Genomic DNA, 21877 nt, shown 5'->3' with positions numbered 1-21877 from the left:
CAACCTTCAACACAACATCATGTACTAAACTGTACCTACATGTTTCTTGAAGCCCTCCAGGGATGGAGACTCCACCACTGTCCTGGGCAGCCTCTGCCAGGGCTTCACCACTGTTTCCACGAACGATTATTTCCCAATATCCAATCTAAACCTCCCCTGGCACAACTTGAGGCCATTTCCTCTCATCCCATCCCTTGTTACCTGGGAGCAGAGCCTGACCCCAACGTGGCTCCAAACTCCTTTCTGGGAGTTGCGGAGAGTGATGAGGTCTCCCCTCAGCCTCCTCTTCCCCAGCCTAAACAGCCCCAAGACCCTCAGACGCTCCCAGAACCCCTGGGTTCCAGACCCTTCCCCAGCTCTGCTCCTTCCTCCAGCCCCTCAAGGTCCTTCTTGGAGTGAGGGGCCCAAAACTGAACCCAGGATTTGACCTGTGGCCTCACCAGCACAGAGTCCAAGGAGACAATTCCTGCCCTGCTCCTGCTGTTTAACATCCTTTCCAGGAGCTGTACACAGTGATGAGGTCTCCCCTCAGCGTCCTCTTCTCCAGGCTAAACAGCCCCACGTCCCTCAGCTGCTCCTTATAAGCTCACGAGTAACCACATGGATCTGCCTGGAAATAAACCTTTATTTATTTAAAAAACAAACAACACCCCACCCCCCAGAAACAGCCTCTCTGTAGCCCGTGCCTGTGCTGCAGGACAGGGCTGGGAAAGCCTCTCTCCTCCCTCTCATGCACAGCAGGGCTGGGAAGCGGACGGAAAGTGCCAAGTGTTAAGGTGCTGAGCAGCTCGCGGTGTTCCCAGTCTCTCATGTGCTGTTGGCCTGTTCCTGCTCGAAGAGGGCCATGGCTAAATGGGAGCGAGAGGCAAGACCCTCCAAGTTGCTGAGCACACAGCGGTGGTACAGCTCTTCACTGAGCCGTGGGTTGCAGCTCCGCAGGGCGTATTTCTGCACCAGCCCCGGCTCCACAGCCCGAAAGAGGTGCAGCCCAGAGTAATGCAGGAAGACATCAAACACCTCCATGCTCTCCAGCACCTCATCCCGGTCCAGGATATCGGCTGCCAGCTTGGTACGAGCTGTCATGTAGTCAGAGTTGTAAAAGCAGGCCTCAGCGAAGGAGTGCCTGTCGAAATGCCCATCCCTCAGGAAGTCAGTGCTGGAGGAAGCCGTCTGCTCACCACGATACACTAGGGCAGGGTTGAACTCCTGGAAATGAACGGGGAAGAAGACCTGCCAGTTGCTGATCGCGTTCATGCGGCAGCGGTTCAGGAACTCCATGTTGATCTCTGTCCAGACACTGGCCAGGAAGAACAGTGTGTCCACTGGATGCTTCTTGGAGACGATATCCATGAGTTTCACCTGTGATGGCACCTCAGTTTTCACGCTGATCCAGGGGATTTTAACGTCTGCGTAACGCTTCTCCAGTTCTCCTACCATAGCTTTGACTCCAGCAAAGACGTCGACCTGGCTAACGCGCTGGGCATCATAGGGGTGGTAGATTAACAGCAAAGTCAGCAAGGCATTGTCATGTGTGTCCAGTGCATTCATAGCAAACATATCCAGGAAGTTGGCCACAAAATCCAGGTCCTGGACTGTCAAGGGAAGCACCAGTTGCACCCGTGTGGCCTCTGTCACGTACGGCATGGGAATGATTTCCACCTTACTTAGGGGCCGCACCAGGCTCACGCGTTTGGCCAGGATGTGGCTGTGGCCCTTCTGTGTCACTGCCTCCAGCAGCAGGTCCAGCGTGTATTCCATGCCTCGAGTTGGGTCAAAGCGCCGGTAGCCATTCAGGAGCTGCCGCTTGCTGAAGCGGAGCAGCGGCTGGTAGCGACTGTTGAGCTGCTCCAGCGCTGACTCGATGATCTCACCCACGTCAGCTTTGCTGGCTCCTGAGAGCTCACACTTCGGGGAGCCATCGGGGCAGGAGAAGAGGTGCTGCTCTGTGAAGTAGTCCCAGCTGATGACCTCAAAACGAGACTTGGGAAGGAATGGGGCGTTGATGCCCACGGGCCATGTCAAGCCAGCCTCACCCGCAGGGGTCAGCGATGTCAGGTTCTGGATCTGCATCTGTGCAAAGAGAAAACGCTCACTTCTTCCAACCGCCTTCCCAAAGGGACCCAGCCCATCTCCCACCTCTCCACAGTATCGCACCAGCGGTTCTGGATAACACAGTGTTGGGAGAAGAAGAACTACATCCTGGTCTGGCTGACACTCACCTCTGAGCAGGAGCAATTGGGAAGGGGAAGCAGGGAAGCGGCAGGGAGAAGCGCATTGAGTGGAAGAATTTTGCGGGTGTCCCTCAGGACGCACCTGAAGGTCCTGGATCTCCCGGTAGGCCCTGTCCAGCTGGATCCTGCTGAATCGCTTGTGCAGCCGGTACATCAGGGACACGTCAGACACAGGGTGCACAGCTAGTGCTGCCTGGAACTCCTCCTCCTCTTCCTTCTCTGGCTCCGTGTTTTTGGCCAGTTCATAGGTGCGATAATGCTGGCCCTGAGGAAGACAGGAGCCAGAGGGAACTCGGGATCATAGAAAAGCCCTCCCTTACCACAGACAGGCCTCTGCCCCGCTTCCCATGTTGACTGCAGCATCCAGAGGTAGAAATACAAGAGTTTCCCCCTACACTACATGTCCGCTTGATTCCTAGTACCACTGCACCCATTATCCAACCTCCAAAAACCTATGGATCTGCATCTGCCAGTGGGCTGAAAATGAAACACTGGGCTGAAAATCACAGAATCAGGGAATCTTTTAGATTGGAAAAGGCCTTTGAGACCATACAGTCTCACCATAAACCAAACACTGCCAGCTCCACCACTAATCTATGTCCCTAAGTGTGCCATCCTTAAGGGTTTTAAATCCATCCAGGGATGGGGACTTCACCACTGCCCTAAGCAGCCTTTTCCAGTGCTTGACAGCCCTTTCCGTGAAGGAATGTTTCCTAGTATCCAATCTAAGTGTCCCCAGCACGACTTGAGGCCGTTTTCTCTCGTCATATTACTTGTTAATTCACAGAATCACAAAATCCTGAAATAGTTTGGGCTGGAAGGGACCTCAAAGCCCATCCAGTTCCACCCCCTACCATGGGCAGGGACACCTTCCACTGAATCGGGGGGGCTCTAAGTCCCATCCAGCCTGGCCTTGAACACCTCCAGGGATGGGGCAGCCACCACTGCTCTGAGCAACCTGGGCCAAGGGACTCACCACCCTCACAGGAAAACATTTCTCCATAAGATATCATAGAATCATAAAATTTCTAAGTTGGAAAGGACCCAATGGATCATCGAGTCCAACCATTCCTAACAATCCCTAAGCCATGCCCCTCAGCACTTCATCAACCCGTTCCGTAAACACCTCCAGGGAAGGTGACTCAACCACCTACCTGGGCAGCCTGTTCCAGTGCCAATGACCCTTTCCATGAAAAATTTTTTCCTGATGTCCAGCCTGAACCTCCCCTGGCGGAGCTTCAGGCCATTCCCCCTTGTCCTGTCCTCTGTCACTTGGGAGAACGAGGCCAGCTCCCTCCTCTCCACAATCTCCTTTCAGGTAGTTGGAGGTTGCCTCTCACCCTCCTCTTCTCCAGGCTAAACAACCCCAGCTCTCTCAGCCGCTCCTCCTAAGACTTGTTCTCCAGACCCCTCACCAGCTTAGTTGCTCTTCTCTGGAAACGCTCCAGAGCTTCAACATCCTTCTTGTGGTGAGGGGCCCAGAACTGAACACAGTACTCAAGGTGTGGTCTCACCAGTGCCGAGTCCAGGGGCAAAATCACCTCCCTGGGCGTGCTGGTCATGCCATTTCTGATCCAAGCCAAGATGCCATTGGCCTTCTTGGCCACCTGGCACACTGCTGACTCATGTTCAGTCGGCTGTCAACCATTACCCCCAGGTCCTTCTCTGTGCAGCTCTCCAGCCACTCTTCCCCCAGTCTGTAGCACTGCATAGGGTTGTTGTGCGCCAAGTGCAGGACCCGGCATTTGGCCTTGTTAAACCTCATGCCATTGGTCTCAGCCCAGCAGTCCAGCCTGTTAAGATCCCTTTGCAGAGCCTCCCTCCCCTCCATTGAGATCCACGCATCCACCCAGCTAAGTGTCATCCGCAAACTTGCTGAGGGTGCACTCAATGCCTTCATCCAGGTCATTGATAAAGACATTGAACAGGGCTAGACCCAGTACGGAGCCCTGCGGAACCCCACTTGTGACTGGCCTCCAGCTGGAGTTAACTCCATTGACCACCACTCTCTGGGCCCGGCCATCCAACCAGTTTTCAACCCAGGAGACAGTGTGCCTGTCCAGTCCAGAGGCTGACAGTTTCTGAAGCAGAATGCTGTGAGAAACTGTGTCAGAGGTTTTACTGAAGTGCGAGGCTACATCCACAGCCTTTCCCTCATCCAGTAGTTGAGTCACTTAGTCATAGAAGGGGATGAGGTTAAGTTTAGCTAGACCTGCCTTTCATGAACCTGATCTCATCTCAATCTCCCCTCTTTCAGATCAAAACCATTCCCCTTGTCCTATCCCTGCACTGTCTGATCAAGAACCCCTCCCCAGCTTTCCCAGAGCCCCTTTCCATACTAGAAAGTTCTATCTGCAGCTTTCTCTGAACCAGGCTGCACAACCACAACTCTCTGAGCCTGTCCTTGTACAGAAGTGCTACAGACTTGGGATCATCTCCATGGCCTCCTCTGGACTCACTCCAACAGATCCATGTCCTTCCTGTGCTAAGGACTTGGGAGAAGAGACCAACATCCCCCTCACTACATCCTCATTTCCAGGGCTGAAATCAAATGTGCCCCTTGCTCTCCCCAGCTCTCGGCTGTGATTCCTGGCCTCTCCCAAGCACTGCCACACCACATATCCCTCTTCTCGCCCAAAACTCGCAGCAGAGCTCCCAGAAAAGCCCCTTTGGCGTGCACCAGGGAAGCAGCAGGAGCACAGGTCCTGCCAGGCTTAGCCCACGCCAGGAAGGCAGTACCTGGAGCTGGGAAACACACGTGATGCCAAGGAAATCGATGATGCAGCGTCCCAGCCACTCGTCTGGCCGCACGCTGAGGATCTCATTGCGACAGCTGTCCAGATGTGGACGAAGCTTCAGCAGCAAGCTGCGGGACAGCAGATATCCGAAGCCACCGTGGCAGTAGCGGGCCTGCTCATCTCCTGCGATGAACTCCTCAGCTCGCCCCAGGTAGACATCCTGGTTGATGCTAAGGTGCGTGACCAGTGCCCGGACCTGCTCTGCCTGCGCGTAGGTGTCATCCTGCATGATGTAGAACCAGTCATAGTCTGAGCCAAAGTGCTGGTGGATGTAGCGCACAGTCTCATACATCAGCCAGGTGGGACGCTCGTCCCCGTGGGCCACCAGTGCCATACCGGGTGGCAACTTGGCGCTCCGCAGCCCTGTGAAGTACAGCAGCCGTGGGAAGTGGTGGGCTACCGTCTTGTTCACTGCCACCGCCAGCGTGTTCAGCGTTGCTCTGGAGGTCAGCACAGCCACAAAGAGCCGCTCATGGAACCCTAGCTCCGTCTGGATGTAGCGAGTTCTGGAAAGGAAGGACAAGAAAGAAACTGAAGAGTTGGACTGCATCCAGAGAAGGGAATGGAGCTAAGGAAGCATCTGCAGCTCAGGGATTCTGAAAGCAGCGAGGGCCCTGGGGCTGTTCAGCCTGCATAAGACGCTGAGGGAGACTTCATGGCTCTCCGCAGTTCCTGAAAAGGAGGTTGGAGCACAGCGAGGGTCAGTGTCTGCTCCCAAGGAACAAGGGATGGGATGAGGGGAAATGGCTTGAATTTGTGCCAGGGAAGGTCTAGATTGCATATAGGGAAATATTCGTTCACAGAAAGGGTTGTCCATCAGTGGCAGAGGCTGCCCAGGGCAGTGGTGAAGTCTCCATCCCTGAAAGGGTTTAAGGAACGTATTGAGGTGGCACTTTGGGACAGGGTTCAGTCGGCATGGTGGGGTTGGGCTGATATTTGGATTGGATGAGCTTGTAGGACTCTCCTAACCTCAATGATTTCATGATTCTATAATACACTCGCTTGACAAACAGCTGGATGATAAAATTCAAAGGATCGCAGTAACCTGCATAAGGCTTTATGTGCTGGAGTCTCCCCGTGGTGAAACAGTTAAGCCTATGAGGAGAGCTGTAGGAGAAGGCTTGGAGAATCCTGGGACGGTTTGGGCTGGAAGGGACCTCAAAGCCCCTGCAGTTCCAAACTCCTGCCATGGGCAGGGACACGTCTCACTGGATCAGGTTGCTCCAAGCCCCATCCAACCTGGCCTTCAACACCTCCAGGGATAGCGCAGCTATCCCTGCTCTAGGCAGCCTGGGCCAGGGCCTCACTACCCTCACAGTAAAACACTCCTTCCTAAGATCTCATCTCAATCTCCTCTCTCTCAGCTCAAAAACATTCCCCTTTCTCCTATCCCTGCACTCCCTGATCAAGAGCCTGTCCCCAGCTTTCCTGGAGTCTTTTTCCATACTGGAAGCTGCTCAGGAACTCCAATTCTCTCAGCCTGTTCTTGTATGGGAGGTGCTCCAGCCCTCAGATCATCCCCGTGGCCCTTCACTCAAAAGTGAAAATATTATCTTGTAAAAATTCTCACTTCCCTCAAGGTAAGCAACAACCACCTGTCCTTTATCCAAGCTAAGAAACTGCACCAGTGTAGAGAACAAAAACACAAAGCCAACTGCTTGAAACTTGCACACAGATTTGCACAATCACAGAATCGTTGAGCGGCGCTTCCACACACCACCCTTTCCACACGCCACACTGCCGCTTTCCACCTGAGCTTGCTGGCAGCCGCAGTGGCCCAGATCCCACCCACGTTCCCTGGGGAAAGCCCGGGAGCAGGCAGCTTTACCTGAGCACCTTTTTGTGGGTTTTGCTGGGATCCCTATAGTAGGGAACGATCCTGGGCCGGAACTCCTCGCGGCCCGGGCCCGGCCCCCCTCCTGCCGCCTCGGGGGCCCGGTTCCGCCCCGTCGCCGCCCCGCACGGCTCCTCTGCGCCGCCGTGGCTCCAGGAGGCGCGGAGCAGGCTGAGGCTGCAGCCGAGCGAGAGCCCCAGCAGCAGCGGCAGCGCGGGCCGCAGCGCGGCCAGCACCGCAGCCAGGCGCATGGCGGGGCCGCTCGGGACGCCGCGGAGCGGCTACGCTCGGGCTGGGCTCGCGGGGCCAGGGAGTGGCATGGCGGAGCGGGCCCTACGGGGCAGCGGGCACGAGCAGCGACCCCAGGGCTCCTTCAGCGGCCCCAGGGCTCGGTCACCAGCCGTCAGGGCAGCCCAGAGCTCAGTGCTGGGGTCACGGGGACAGAGAGCGGCTCCCACTGGGGCGCGCTCCCACCGCTGCCACCTCAGCCACCGCATCGCCTCCCCGCGCGTTTCCGCTTCCGGTTCCACTCCCCCCCTCTCCCTCGCTAGACGGTTCCTCTCCCACCAGCTGCCGCTCTACCCTACTAGCACCGCCTCCTCTATGGTAACTGATGGGGGCGGAGGTGAGCGATCGGCGCGGTGTACACCGGGAGGCAGTGCGCGGTTGTGACGTCATCGAAGCGTGTGACGCTAAACTCTCCGACTGGTCACTGTCCCTGGGGTGGGAGAGGCGCGCGGCTGATGGCGTTGCTTGCTCTCGTTGGCCGCCGCGCCCGGAGTGGGAGGGGCGTGCGCACGCGGTAGCGGCGGCCCCGTTGCGGCAGCAGGAGAGCGCGGCGCGGCCGGTGCGGGCGCGTGGGCAAAGGGGCGGGGCCAAGCGGGGTCGGGAGGGTGCGTGGGGCGACGAGAGACATGTGGGGAGTGGCTCCCGGCCGGGCCCGGCGGTGCTGCGTGCTCCGGCCGGCCCGGCCTGGCCTGGCCTAACGGCGCCTCTCGCCCCACCGCAGCCCCACAGCTTCCGCCGCCATGCCCTCCGACCTGGCCAAGAAGAAGGCGGCTAAGAAGAAGGAGGCGGCCAAGGCCCGGCAACGGCCGCGCCGGGCGGCCGAGGAAAACGGCGACGCGGGGACGGAGCCGCAGGAGGCGCGGCCGCCCGAGCCCAACGGGACCGCGGTGCCAGGTGAGCGGCGGCACCAGGACCACAGCAACGTCTGGGATATGTCTTGTTCGTGGGGGAGCAGACGGAGCGTGGGGATCCGCGCTGCCGGTAATGGTCTTGGTCCTCGCGGGCGGCTCCGCCCGGGGGTCGACACTGCCGGTACCGGTCGCCATGGGCGGCCGGTACTGTTACAGTCTGAGTTCCCAGGCAGGTACGGCCCCGGACTCTATGTTGCAGGTATCGGTAGCAGTCTTCAGGCAGGCTCGGAGCGGGGCTTAGCGTTGCCACTGCCTGTACTTGTCCAGTCTCAGTCCCCAGGTGGGCTCGATGCTGCCGATATTGGTCCCGGTCCTCAGGCGGGCACGGGCCAGTATTCAGCGCTACCAATCCCAGTCTCCACGTGGGCTCTGAGCGGGGCTTTGCGGTCCCGGTGCCTGTATCAGTCCGATCTCAGTCCCTAGGTGAGTCTGGTGCTGTCAGTAGGGGTCCTCGTGGGCAGCTCAGAGTGTGAACTCATCCTAGTCCCCAGGCAGGCTTGTCCTGAAGCTCGGTGCTGCTGCCAGTTTCCAACAGGAAGGGAGATCTTTTCTCTCTGAGCCGTGCAGAAAAGGGTTCCCGGTTCCAGATGGGACTGGCAGCCGGTTCCCTGTGAGCCATGCAGGAAACGGTTCCCAGTTCTTAGCAGGACTGGCGGCTAGCTAGTGCGAGGAAGAGCTATTGGTTCTTGGTGGAACCCCCAGGTGGTTCTCTGTGAACTGTGCTGAGAAGGGCTCCCGGTTCCCAGCAGGACTGGCGGCCAGTTCCCCCTCAGCCGTGTAAGAAAGGGACACGGGTTCCCGGCGGGACGAGCAACCAGTTCCCTGTGAACCGTGCCAATGGGGGCTCCTTTCCTGGGACAGACCCCACTCTGATCCTCTCGGTTCATGGTTCCTTCGTTCCATAGGAACTGTGTTTGAACCGCTTCAGCCCATACGGCCAGGGTTACTCCTGCTGCTCGCTCCTTCCTGGTACCGGGCAGGTGTACAGGAGCTGGGATGCCGGCTATGTCCATGGCAGAGAGACGCTGCCGGTGGAGCAACGGCGGTCCCAGCGGGAGCGGGCCGGGAGAGCCACCAGGGAGAGCTTGGTGGTTGCTAAGCACGTGGGTTGTCACCCGGGCAGCCCCGGTCCTGGTGCCCGTGGGCAATTCGGCTCGGGACTCGGTGCTGCTGGTGCTTGAGCACGTACCGCTGCCGGTCCCCGCGGGCGAGGACTCAGCGCCCGCGCGCCGCTGCGCCCCTATTTGCATAGCGCGTTCCTATTGGTGAGGGGCGGGGAGCTGCGGGGCGGGGCCCTGCGAGAGAGGGGCGTGGTCTGAAGGCGGGCGTGCTCGGGGGCGGAGCAGCAACGGGATCCCTGGGACGGCGGCAGAGCCGGGCACGCTGCAGGGTTCGGTACCTGCGAAGCGATTACAGGCTATGGGACTCGCACTGCCTCACTCCTCGGGTTCTGTGCTCTGCATAACCGGCACTTCCCGCGCTTCCAGAGGGGCCCTTGAGAACAGGGGGAATCCAGAGGAGGCCACGGAGATGACGCGAGGGCTGGAGCACCTCCCGTACGGGAAGAGGCTGAAAGAGTTGGGGTTGTTCAGCCTGGAGACTAGAAGGCTGCTGGGAGACCTTAGAGCAGCTTCCAGTATGGAAAGGGGCTCCAGGAAAGCTGGGGAGGGGCTCTCAATTAGGGAGGGCAGGGACAGGACAAGGGAAACGGTTTTGAGCTGAAAAAGGGGAGATTTGAGATGAGATCTTGGGAAGAAATGTTTTACTGTGAGGGTGGTGAGGCCCTGGCCCAGGTTGCCCAGAGCAGTGGTGGCTGTCCCATCCCTGGAGGTGTTGAAGGACAGGTTGAATTGGGCTTGAAGCAAACTGATCCAGTGGATGGTGTCCCTGCTGGTGGCAAGGAGTGAAACTGGATTGGCTTTGAGGCCCTTTCCAACCCAGACCATTCTATGCAGTCATAGCAGCTTCCCCAAAAAATGGTCGGGCCTATTCTGAATTGGCTGCTTCCTTCCTCTTTTCTGCTTTCTCTTCATTTATTTTCCAGCCAACTGCTGGAAAAGTTCTCTTCATACCCCAGCCTTTCCAGCAGTGAGGGGTAATCGTTCCAGGCCTGCTGCTGCGGCTGCTCGCATTTATGAAGCTGGAGAGCCAGTGCCATCACATCCACTGTGATTACTGTGGAAATGGGAGTTGTTTTTGTGGGCCCATACAGCTTCCCATGTGTCTGTAAATCTGTAAGCCTTCTGATGCATTCCTGCCTGCAGAGGTGGATGCTCTCACGAAGGAGCTGGAGGACTTTGAACTGAAGAAAGCCGCTGCCCGCGCTGTGACAGGAGTGCTGGCCTCCCACCCCAACAGCACCGATGTCCACATCATCAACCTCTCACTCACCTTCCACGGCCAAGAGCTGCTGAGTGACACCAAACTGGAGCTCAACTCAGGCAGGCGCTATGGCTTGATCGGACTCAATGGAATTGGTAAGCCATGGGGGTCAGCGACGTGAGCTTTTGGGAGCTCAGTGAGGATTCATGAGGGAATCAAGTGCTCCCTCTGTCAGTTTGGAGATTACTTTAAGCTGTTCAGGACTGTTGATCTGCTGGAGGGTGGGAAGGCTCTGCAGAGGGATCAGAACAGGCTGGATTGATTGGCTGAGGCCCACAACGGGTTGAGGTTCAACACGGTTCAGTGCTGGGTCCTGCACTTGGGTCACAACAACTCCATGCAGCGCCTGAGGCTTGGGAAAGAGTGGCTGGAAAGCTTCCCGATGGAGAAGGCCCTGGGGATGCTGGTCAACAGCGGCTGAACGTGAGCCAGTAGTGGCCCAGGTGGCCAACAGGCTTGGATCAGCCATGATGTCGTCATTAGGAGCAGGACAGGGATCACCCCCTGGACTATGCACTGGTGAGGCTGCACCTTGAATCCTGGGTTCAGTTCTGGGCCTCTCACTCCAAGAAAGACCTTGAGAGTCTGGAGCACATCTGGAAAAGGGAACAGAGCTGAGGAAGTGTCTGGAGCCCAGGTTTGTGGAGCACCTGAAAGCCTTGGAGCTGTTTAGCCTGCAGAAGAGCAAGCCAAGGGGAGACCTCATCGGTCTCTGCAGCTCCTGGAAAGGAAGTTATGGTGGGGTGGATGCTGGTCTTTTCTCCCGGGGAACAAGGGATGGGACAAGAGGAAATTGCCTCAGTGGGCTCTGCTGTGTTCTTAACTCTTCTGGCCTCTTAGGCATGAAATTCCCAAGGGTTTTCTAGATTTGGATGAGATCTGACTGCACCTCATCCTTTTCTCTGTTGATATTGTATCTCACTGAATGCAAGGATTAACTGTGAACGGTCTGCTCGCAGGCAAGTCCATGCTTTTGTCGGCTATCGGGAAACGGGAAGTGCCGATCCCAGAGCACATTGACATCTATCACTTGACCCGCGAGATGCCTCCCAGCGACAAGACCCCGCTGCAGTGCGTGATGGAGGTGGACACAGAGAGGGCCATGCTGGAACGTGAGGCCGAACGTCTAGCTCATGAAGATGGTAAAGCTCATTGGGATCCCTGCGTACAAGGGAAATTTCCCCCCTTTCGCTCTTTGTTTGGGTCCCTTAGCAGAGTTTTTAGGTGTTACAGTACCTATTTCCCCCAGCTGCCTTGTGCCAGTTGAAAACATTTATGGGATTGCACTTCTTTGGGTGGAATTATTCCATGCAGCTTCTTACAAAGCTTGGGAGTGAAGGGGACTGGAGAGGGGAAAGCAGACGAACTGTGAGCTTTCCTGGCTGTGTAGTGGTGCAGCTGAGAGACCTTTTGTGGTTGCAGTGCTGAGACAGCCTCTCTTTTCAGCGGAATGTGAGAAACTCTTGGAGTTGTACGAACGTCTAGAGGAGCTGGATGCTGACAAGGCAGAAGCACGGGCCTCACGTATCCTGCATGGCTTGGGGTTCACACCGGCCATGCAGAGGAAGAAGCTGAAGGACTTCAGCGGTGGCTGGCGCATGAGGGTGGCACTTGCCAGGTGAGTGGTATGCCATCTGCTGCCTCCTGGGGGAATTCCTTTCTGCTCCTGACTGGACAGAACCACATAAGCAGCAATGAGAACTCAGAGCAGAGCTGAGAGGCTTTGCGTTCCCCACACTCACCCTGTGCTGCTGTCTTCCCTCTCCTTTCAGAGCCCTGTTCATCCGGCCCTTCATGCTGCTGCTGGACGAGCCCACAAACCACCTCGACCTGGATGCCTGTGTGTGGTTGGAGGAAGAGCTGAAAACGTAAGCATGAAGGGGTCTGCTGCTTCTGTGGGTTGTGCTTTTCTGCTGGAGCACCTTGTCAGCATGTAAACGAGTGCTATAGGAATGGCTCTGAGGTTCTTGTGGCTATAAAACATTATTGAAGCACCAGTGGCACCTTGTGCCTGCTGCTGCATGTCTCTCGATGCAAAGGCAATGAATTCAAGAAAAGCCCCCATCTCTCCCTCACTGAATCGCAGAATCCTGGCATAGTTTTGCTTGGATGGGACATCAAAGCCTGTCCAGTTCCAACCCCTGTCATGGGCAGGGACACCTTCCACTGCATTAGGGGACTCCAAGCCCCATCCAACCTGTCCTTGAACAACTCCAGGAATAGAGCATCCAAAGCAGTGGGACCGGCAGGAAGAGGGAGAGGATTCTGCCCCTCTGCTCGGCTCTGGTGAGACCCCACCTGGAGCTGTGTGTCCAGTTCTGGAGTCCTCAGCACAGGAGGGACATGGAGCTGCTGGGGTGAGTCTAGAGGAGGCCACAGAAGTGATCCGAGGGCTGGAGCATCTCCCATACGAGGACAGGCTGAGAGAGTTGGGGTTGCTTACAGTAGGGAAAGGGGATCCAGGAAAGCTGGGGGAGGGGCTCTTGATCAGGGAGTGCAGCGATAGGACGAGGGGGAATGGTTTTAAACTGAAAGAGATTGAGATGAGATCTTGGGAAGAAATGTTTTCTTGTGAGTGTGGGAAGGCCCTGGCCCAGGTTGCCCAGAGAGATGGTAGCAGCCCCATCCCTGGAGGTGTTCAATGCCAGGTTGAATGGGGCTTGGAGCTCCCTGATCCAGTGGGAGGTGTCTCTGCCCAGAGTAGGGGTTTGGAACTGGATGGGCTTTGAGGTCCCTTCCAGCCCAAACCATTCCAGGATTCTATGATTTTGTGCTTAATCCGGTTGTAGGCAGGAGTGATCTGGTACAGGTGGATCCTTTGTCACCATCAGGTCCAATGAGCAAGGATTCCTTTCCCAGCTCAATCTCTAATAATTTATGTGGTGCCACAGGTTCAAGCGGATCCTTGTGCTGATATCCCACTCCCAGGACTTCTTGAATGGTGTCTGCACCAACATCATCCACATGCACAATCGCAAGCTGAAGTACTACACGGTAAGTGAACGGTGCCTTTTGCAGCTGGCAGAAAGAGCGGAGTTGTTCTCCAGGCCATGCCTGATGCTCTGCGGTCTCTTCCTAGGGGAATTATGATCAGTATGTGAAGACTCGCTTGGAACTCGAAGAGAATCAAATGAAGAGATTCCACTGGGAGCAGGATCAGATTGCCCACATGAAGGTATCTGCCTGGCTTGCATGAACATCTCTCCACCCTTGCAGGTGGGTGTCCCTGCCCCTCCTCAACCTCATTGTTGCAGGTTTCTGATCACTTTGTGTTTTGTTGCAGAATTACATTGCCCGATTCGGTCATGGTAGCGCAAAGCTGGCCAGGCAAGCTCAGAGCAAGGAGAAGACCCTTCAGAAAATGATGGCTTCAGGTTTGACAGAGAGAGTTGTGAATGATAAGGTAGGATCAGACATGGGATTACAGCTACAGATCAGTACAGGAATCATGGGCTATGTAAGTGGAATGGTCTTTAGGTGACAGCAGTAATGGCTGGCACAGTTGGGACCAGGAATGGTACCCAATGGTCGTAGAATCACAGAATTATTTGGGTTGGAAGGAACCTCAAAGCCCATCCAGTTCCAACCCCCTCCTATGGACAGCCCAACCAGTCTCCACTGGATCGGTTGCTCCAATCCCTATCCAGCCTGGCCTTGAACACCTCCAGGAACCTCCATTATCATAAAGAGCTTTTCCAACCCAAAGGGTTCTGTGATTCTGTGCACCCTTCCTGATGCCAGGTAGGACTCCACAGAAGATAGTGGAATGCTGTAGAGTGAAGAGAGGAGGAGTAACGTTATAGGGGAGAGATGGGGGCTTCTCCTATCAGAGAGGCTATTTTGCAGGCACAGACATCAGAAAAGAATGTCCAAGTGTTGAAGAAGATGGAGGAGGGTGCTCAGAGCAACTCTTACTTCTTTGAAGAGAGAGCATAAGCCCACATTTGCTTTGAGGAGGAAGAAACAGAGACTCCTTACCCAACAGATGAGCTTGCAAACTACTCATCAGAATAAATCTGAGTTGATATAGGGGCTCATAAAAAAAGTCTGGTGCCTTAGTTTACAGATGGTGTTTGTGGTGAGGTGTGGTTGTACCAGAACAACTGGCTTGTCTTGTGCTCCAGGGTTTCTAACAGGTGGATATTCTGTGTTAACAGACCTTGTCCTTCTATTTCCCGCCCTGTGGGAAAATCCCACCTCCAGTCATCATGGTGCAGAACGTCAGCTTCAAATACACCAAGGATGGGGTGAGTATGTGCAAGGGTCATAGAATCATAGAATCACCAGGTTGGAAAGGACCCACTGGATCATCGAGTACAACCATTCCTAACGCTCCCTTAAACCATGTCCCTAAGCACTTCATCAACCTGTTCCGTAAAAACCTCCAGGGAAGGTGACTCGACCACCTCCCTGGGCAGCCTGTTCCAGTGCCCGATGACTCTTTCCGTGAAGAATTTTTTTCTGATATCCAGCCTGAACCTCCCCTGGCGGAGCTTCAGGCCATTCCCCCTTGTCCTGTCCTCAGTCACTTGGGAGAAGAGGCCAGCTCCCTCCTCTCCACAACCTCCTTTCAGGTAGTTGTAAAGAGTAATAAAGTCTCCCCTCAGCCTCCTCTTCTCCAGGCTAAACAACCCCAGCTCTCTCAACCGCTCCTCCTAAGACTTGTTCTCCAGCCCCCTCATCAGCTTCGTTGCTCTTCTCTGGACACGCTCCAGAGCCTCAAGAACATCCTTCTTGTGGTGAGGGGCCCAGAACTGAACACAGTACTCAAGGTGCGGTCTCACCAGTGCTGAGTACAGAGGGAGAATCACCTCCCTGGACCTGCTGGTCACACCGTTTCTGATCCAAGTCAAGATGCCATTGGCCTTCTTGGTCACCTGGCACACTGCTGGCTCATGCTCAGTCGGCTGTCAACCATTATCCCTAGGTCCTTCTCCTCTGTGCAGCTCTCCAGCCACTCTTCCCCCAGTCTGTAGCACTGCATAGGGTTGTTGTGCCCCAAGTGCAGGACCTGGCATTTGGCCTTGTTGAACCTCATGCCATTGGCCTCAGCCTAGCGGTCCAGCCTGTTGAGATCCCTTTACAGAGCCTCCCTACCCTCCAGCAGATCCACACTTCCACCCAGGGTCGTGTGGAATTGACTTGAATCCTTGCCTTCTTTGGAAGCATGAGGCTTTTGGTTGTGCATTGTAATTGGGCTGCAGCTTATGGCTGGTGGATCCAGCTTCCCACTAGCTTGAGCATTGAGCCAGGGGATCATAACTGTGGGTCTGCTTGAGGGTAGGGAGGCTTTACAGGGGGATCTGGACAGGCTGGATCCATGCACTGGAGGGCAGGAAGGCTCTGAAGAAGGATTCGGACAGGCTGGATCCATGGGCTGAGACCAGCAGGCTGAGTTTCAACAAGACTAAGTGCAGAGTCCTGCACTTGGGACACAACAACCCCATGCATTGCTACAGCTTGGGGAAGAGCGGCTGGAAAGCTGCCTGGCAGAGAAGGACCTGGGGGTGTTGGGTGGCAGCAGATGAACAAGAGCCAGCAGTGGCCCAGGTGGCCAAGAAGGCCATCAGCACTCTGGCTTGGATCGGCCATGGTGTGGCCAGCAAGAGTAGGGAAGTGCCCCTGTACTCGCCATTGTTGAGGCCGCACTTTGAATCCTGGGTTCAGTTCTGTGCCTCTCACTCCAAGAAGGACCTTGAGGGGTCTTGTCTTCCTCTCCATGTCTGGAGAAGGGAAAGGAGCTGTGGAACGGGCTGGAGCATGTCTGGAGAAGGGAACGGGGCTGTGGAAGGGGCTGGAGAACAAGGGTTTTGGAGAGGCAGCTGGGGGCCCTGGAGTTGTTTAGCTTAGAGAAGAGGAGACTCAGGGGAGGCTTTATCACTGTCTACAACTGCGTGAAAGAAGGCTGTATTGAGGCAGGTGCTGGGCTCTTCTCCCAGGTGACAGAGGATGGGATGAGAGGAACTGGCCTCAAGTTGCATTAGGGCAGGTTCACGTTGGGAATCGGGAAGCATTTGTTCACAGAAAGGGCTCATGGGCCCTGGTGGAGGCTGCTTAGGGAGGTGGTTGAGTCTCCGCCCCTGGAGGGGTTTAAAAGATGGGTAGATGAGGTGCTCGGGGATGTGAGTTAGTAGTGGACAGGTATGGTTGAACTTGATGATCTTGATCTTTTCCAACCAACCAATTCTGTTGTTGCCGGCAGTGTTAATGCTGAATCTGCTGAGGACAGAGAGAGTGTTGCAGGCGCAGTGTGAATGTCCTGGGCAGTGGTGGAGAGGCATAACATGTGTCGTGTTTTTTGTGGTTTGCAGCCATGGATCTACAATAACCTGGAGTTTGGGATTGACTTGGATACCCGTGTAGCTCTTGTTGGACCCAATGGTGCTGGAAAGTCAACACTGCTGAAGCTGCTCACGGGAGAGGTATGGTCTCTGTGTTGTCTGCCCTGTTCTGGACCTTTATTCCTGGGCTAGATTCCACAAAACTGCACATATTTGCCAGAGCGCCCCAATCAGGCCTTCGAAGTCCAAAGGTCTCGCTGTGATATATGGCTTTTTCCCATCATATTATCTGTTCAGGCTATGCCAGAGCGGAGATGGCTGGTTTCTGCATTTCTGGCATACAGCAAAAGCAGGGCTTTCCTGGTGAAATGCTTTTATCTTCCCTTCCTAGCTCCTACCTACAGACGGGATGATCCGCAAGCACTCGCATGTGAAGATCGGTCGATACCACCAGGTACTCCCTGTAGCAGCAAGTGGGGATGTGAAACGCTGGGGGAAAAGCTGTCAGAAATGAGGAATCTTGCCCCTCTACTCCCGTGCTGCCCTTCCGTGATTGGAGATGGGGAAAGAACCGTTCCCTTAGCAGAACAGGCTCTGGCAAATGTTCTTACCCCACAAAGCGGCTTGCTGTGGTCCTTGCCGTTAGCCGCTCCCTTTGTGGGAGAGGTGGTGGCCTTGTGCTCAGTGCGGGACAAGCCTGCGATCCTGAAGCAGCGCTCCCACTTTGAATGGAGGCTTCTTCCATAGTTCAGCCCAGAGACTGTGCTGTGAGTGGGGCCCAGCTGCTCCGCTGGTGCCAGAGGGACGCATGAGGGGAAGTATTTTTCGCCAGAGTGTGGGTGACCGGCACAGCCTGATGTTGACTTTTGCTCTCTGCCAGCACTTGCAAGAGCAGTTGGACTTGGATCTCTCCCCACTGGAGTATATGATGAAGTGCTACCCAGAGATCAAGGAGAAGGAGGAGATGAGGAAAATCATTGGCAGATATGGTCTGACAGGGAAGCAGCAGGTGAGTGCAAGCTGGTGAGGTTTCTTTTTGCTCCTTAGGGAAGTGGAGCTTCTGCATTATCTGTCACCGTGCTGATGGCTGATGGGGTGACACAGTGTGCAGAGTGGCATACCACAGAGTCACAGTGCTTTTCCCATCTCTGCCTTGGAAACGGGAGAGAAAAATGATAGGAACTTCCTTTGTGTTGTGGCAGTGTGTATGTCAGAATGGGTGATGTCAGAATCCGGGTGGATAGAAGACATGTTGTGGCACAGCTCAAGCACGTTTTAATTGTAACTCACGCTGATTTGCTTATCAGTTATTTTGGAGATGAACATCAGGTGGAAATGTTGGAATGCATTCTGATGTGGAAGTAGGAACCAAACAAGTGGGTGGGATCCCCAGGTTGCCCAAGGTCTCGACATGCTCCTGTACATCATACATTACGTGTAAGATAGGAGTTGTCCTCATTATTGCTGTTCAACCCTGATTTTCACAGTGTTCTTACCCGTATAAGAAGTGGGATCAGCGGGGTGAGGGAAGGGATTCTGCCCCTCTGATCCGGTCTGTTGAGACCCCACCTGGGGCCCTGGGGCCAGTTCAGAAGTCCTCAGCACAGGAAGAAATGATATCTGTTGGAGTGAGTCCAGAGGAGGCCATGGAGGCGATACAAGGGTTGGAGCACCTCCTGTAGGGGAAAAGGCTGAGAGAGTTGGGGTTCAGCCTGGAGAAGAGAAGGTTGCGGAGAGACCTTAGAGCAGCTTCCAGTGTGGAAAGGGGCTCCAGGGAAGCTGGGGAGAAGCTCTCAATCAGGGAGGGCAGGGACAGGACAAGGGGAATGGTTTTGAGCTGAAAAGGGGGAGATTGAGATGAGATCTTGGGAAGAAATGTTTTACTGTGAGGGTGGTGAGGCCCTGGCCCAGGTTGCCTAGAGCAGTGGTGGCTGCCCCATCCCTGGAGGTGTTGAAGGCCAGGCTGAATTGGGCCTGGAGCAACTGGATCCAGTGGGAGCTGTCCCTGCTGGTGGCAGGGGGTGGAACTGAGTGAGCTTTGATGTCCTTTCTGACCTAAACCGTTGCAGGGTTCCATGTGTCACTCCAGAAGTTGAGAGTAGTTCACTGCTTGTGTCAGGATCATAGAATCGTAGAATAGTTTGGGTTGGAAGGGACCTTAAAGATCATCTAGTTCCAATGCCCCTGCCATGGGCAGGGATGCAGTGAACTGTAGTCGGACCTCGATTAACTCTGCCAGAGAACCTTTCACACCAGCTGGGTCTTGCTCTGGATGCTCCTTCTTCTTCAGCCTCTGGAACTCCCTGGTTCTGCTGACGAGAGAAGCTTGGTTCAGGTGTAAAACTGACAGAACCTTGTCCTCTTGTGTCACATAACTGCTGGAAGCTCAGTGTGAGATAGGAATAGGTTGTGGTCCAGGTGGCAGTCCATTAGTTTCACCATGGACCAAACAATGTGTCTGTGTTTGTCAGGTGAGCCCCATCAGGAATCTCTCCGATGGGCAAAAGTGCCGGGTGTGCTTCGCTTGGCTGGCCTGGCAGAACCCCCACATGCTGTTCTTGGACGAGCCCACCAACCACCTGGACATTGAGACAATAGACGCTCTGGCAGATGCAATCAATGAATTCGAAGGAGGAATGATGCTCGTCAGCCATGACTTCAGACTCATCCAACAGGTAAGGAAAGCAGTGAATTCTGTCAGAGCATCTTTTTAACACTTTATGCATTTAAACCAAGGCATTTTTAGCTCTTACTCATCCCAAAAAGATGCGTGAGTGGAAAAGTCACTGGGCAGAATCCCTGGCCAGGTCCATGTGCAACAATCATTGAACTATCCCAGGAAAATATTGGATACTTGAAAGAAACAGCAACAAAACCCCAGAGCAGTGAATAATTAATTTAAATGGAAATTAGACACTGAAGGCATTTCCTGCAGTTTCTAAGTGATGCTGGAGCTAATTCCAGCTCAGTTTGTTATCCCTGGGTCTGCACAGGCAAAGGAAATGGCACCACATCCATGCAAACGTCAGATGTTGCTGGTTTATCACCTGTAGCTTTGTCCACATGTTCAGATTTAATGTTATTTTTCATAACACTACTGCGTTATCCGAGTAGCTCAGGTCCAGATCTCCTTTTTTTTCCCCAATTCCTTATTTAGCAGGACAGGTTTTCTTTTTTAGTCCATGAGCAACAAAAGAAATGTTGAGAGGTCAAGGATTTTTAGTTCCAATATCTTGTATACTACTTGCGTACAGGAAAGCAGGGGAGGGGCTCTGGGTCAGGGAGTGTAAGGATAGGATGAAGGAAACGATTTTAAGCTGAAAAAGCAGAGATTGAGATGAGATCTTAGGAGGAAATGTTTTCCTGTGAGGGTGGGGAGGCCCTGGCGCAGGTTGCCTGGAGAAGTGGTGGCTGCTCCATCCCTGGAGGTGTTGAAGGCCAGGTTGGATGAGGCTTGGAGCCCCCTGATCCAGTTCCCCCAAGGGCAGGGGGATGGAACTGGATGGGCTTTGAGGTCCCTTCCAACCCAAACTATGCCATGATTCTATAAATTTAGCTGCAAACAGCAGGTAAGATGTTTCACTGCAGATATTTTTCGTTGGTAGTTGAAGTAAACTCTTTTCTTAACAGACATCATCAGGTTTTGGTTAACTTCATAATTTTGGTGAGTTGATGAAGTGCTGTGCTGTAAACCTCTCCTCCTCTTCTGTCTTCTCCTATTCCTCTTCTTCCGTCTTCTATTCCTCCTCTTCTGTCTTCTCCTATTCCTCCTCTTTCTCCTGCTCCTGCTCTTCTTCCTCCTTCTGCTCCTCTTCCTCCTCATGTGTTGCTCTCAGGTCGCGCAGGAGATCTGGGTCTGTGAGAAGCAGACGATCACCAAGTGGCAAGGCGACATCTTGGCCTACAAGGAACATCTCAAGTCGAAGCTGGTGGATGAAGATCCGCAGCTCACCAAGAAGACCCACAACGTGTGAGCGCTGGTGCAGTCGGTCAGGTGCTCTCTGGAGACAGGCAGTGGCCAATGCGACTTGCCCGTCGGCCGACTGGAGCGGGGCTGTGCTGCTATCCCTGGCTGCGTTCTAGGATTGCTGCAATACTGCTTCCCCTTGACTCGCGTTGCACCTCTGTATCTGGACAGATCAGATCTCTCCTCTCCTGATATGGCTACGTCTGGGCTACCGTTTCTATACATAGGTGATGTCCCACCTGAGCCAGGCCTTGGCATCTCATGGCCTCGGGTCGTGGCAGCCACAGTTAGGGCGTCCGAGCTACAGTGATACAGAAGTGGACACCCCAGCCCAGCTTCTCCTGCCTTGTCCTTCCCAATTTCTGCTTCAGTTTAGATACTTCATGTCAAATTCCTCTGGCCTTGGTTTGTTTTTAACTATTATTTAACAGTGTAATTAACAGATCTGCCTGAGAATCCATCAGTTAATAAAGAGGGAAGAACCGTATTGTTTTGTGAGCTGTAGTCTTTACTGGGGTGAGGGGCGTGTCACAATTCAGCCCCGGCCTGGCCAATTTTGGCAGCTAAAACCAAGCAGTTGCAGTCCCAATTTCCTCACCCCCACACCCTCATGGAAAAGGAAATGAGAGGAAGAGGTTTGTAGCTTGGAAACTAAAACAGCTTTAATAAAATGATAATCATAGTAGTATTAACAATAAATATATACTACATTGCATCCCTGCCCCTCAATGACTGTGTCGTCACAGAGGCTGCAGAGCAGGCACGGGAAAGGGTCTGGACCAGGAGAGAACTGGCCTCAGGAACTGGATTCAGGAATGCGTGGATCAGACAGGTGAGGGCCTCACTGGACGTCAGCTGTAGAAGAAGAGTGAGAGACCTTTGTGATCCCTCAGGTTTATACTGAGTGTGACCTGTGTGGGATGCAATCCTCTGCTGGTCACTTTGGGGACACCTGTCCTGGCTGCTCCTTCCTGCAGGGCTGACCCTTTTCCACAACTTTCCTTTATGACTCCCCTAACTTGAGGGTGGCCTTGGTTTCTATAGGAATAACAGAAAGCAATGACCTTTCTGCATCCCAATGCACCCCGTGTGATCACTTCTAGAGAGGAACACTCTCTGAAATGCACAGTTAGCTTTCAGAAACTGAAGTTACTCAGACAAGACTGAGCTGAAGTAGGAAACTGT

General features: G+C 54.4%; 2 protein-coding genes across 3 annotated transcripts; one reads left to right on the top strand and one right to left on the bottom strand.

Annotated features, from left to right (window-relative positions):
* Positions 1-613: 613 nt before the first annotated feature.
* CHPF2 (chondroitin polymerizing factor 2) lies at positions 614-7399 on the bottom strand. The gene is made up of 4 exons (XM_009563685.2): positions 6858-7399; positions 4971-5535; positions 2314-2496; positions 614-2070 (listed from the first exon to the last, which is right to left on the bottom strand). The coding sequence occupies exons 1-4, from the start codon at positions 7112-7114 to the stop codon at positions 808-810; spliced, it is 2268 nt and encodes a 755-aa protein (XP_009561980.2). The 5' UTR covers positions 7115-7399; the 3' UTR covers positions 614-807.
* Positions 7400-7560: 161 nt separating this feature from the next.
* Positions 7561-21225, top strand: ABCF2 (ATP binding cassette subfamily F member 2). 2 transcript variants are annotated; one of them, XM_054058416.1, is made up of 15 exons: positions 7561-7710; positions 7873-8045; positions 10327-10539; positions 11404-11586; positions 11891-12062; positions 12217-12312; positions 13336-13438; positions 13524-13619; positions 13728-13847; positions 14602-14691; positions 16756-16866; positions 17117-17179; positions 17606-17734; positions 19197-19400; positions 20562-21224. In XM_054058416.1, the coding sequence occupies exons 2-15, from the start codon at positions 7892-7894 to the stop codon at positions 20697-20699; spliced, it is 1872 nt and encodes a 623-aa protein (XP_053914391.1). In that variant the 5' UTR covers positions 7561-7710; positions 7873-7891; the 3' UTR covers positions 20700-21224. The 2 variants fall into 2 exon arrangements, with proteins under 2 accessions (XP_053914391.1, XP_053914392.1); XM_054058417.1 differs by lacking the exon at positions 7561-7710 and having other exon boundaries at positions 7754-8045; positions 20562-21225.
* The last annotated feature ends 652 nt before the right edge of the window (positions 21226-21877 follow it).

The sequence above is a fragment of the Cuculus canorus genome, chromosome 2, assembly GCF_017976375.1.
Source record: "Cuculus canorus isolate bCucCan1 chromosome 2, bCucCan1.pri, whole genome shotgun sequence".
Classification (NCBI taxonomy): domain Eukaryota; kingdom Metazoa; phylum Chordata; class Aves; order Cuculiformes; family Cuculidae; genus Cuculus; species Cuculus canorus.
This window is presented reverse-complemented; position numbering and strand designations above follow the sequence as displayed.

Coding starts and splice junctions, on each gene's coding strand:
- CHPF2 (XM_009563685.2), bottom strand. CDS start 7,114: ATGCGCCTGGCTGCGGTGCTGGCCGCGCTGCGGCCCGCGCTGCCGCTG. Junction 5,536..6,857: donor ACCCACAAAAAGGTGCTCAG/GTAAAGCTGCCT, acceptor CTTCCTTTCCAG/AACTCGCTACATCCAGACGG. Junction 2,497..4,970: donor CGTGTGTTTCCCAGCTCCAG/GTACTGCCTTCC, acceptor TGTCTTCCTCAG/GGCCAGCATTATCGCACCTA.
- ABCF2 (XM_054058417.1), top strand. CDS start 7,892: ATGCCCTCCGACCTGGCCAAGAAGAAGGCGGCTAAGAAGAAGGAGGCG. Junction 10,540..11,403: donor GATCGGACTCAATGGAATTG/GTAAGCCATGGG, acceptor GTCTGCTCGCAG/GCAAGTCCATGCTTTTGTCG. Junction 17,180..17,605: donor AGATCGGTCGATACCACCAG/GTACTCCCTGTA, acceptor GCTCTCTGCCAG/CACTTGCAAGAGCAGTTGGA.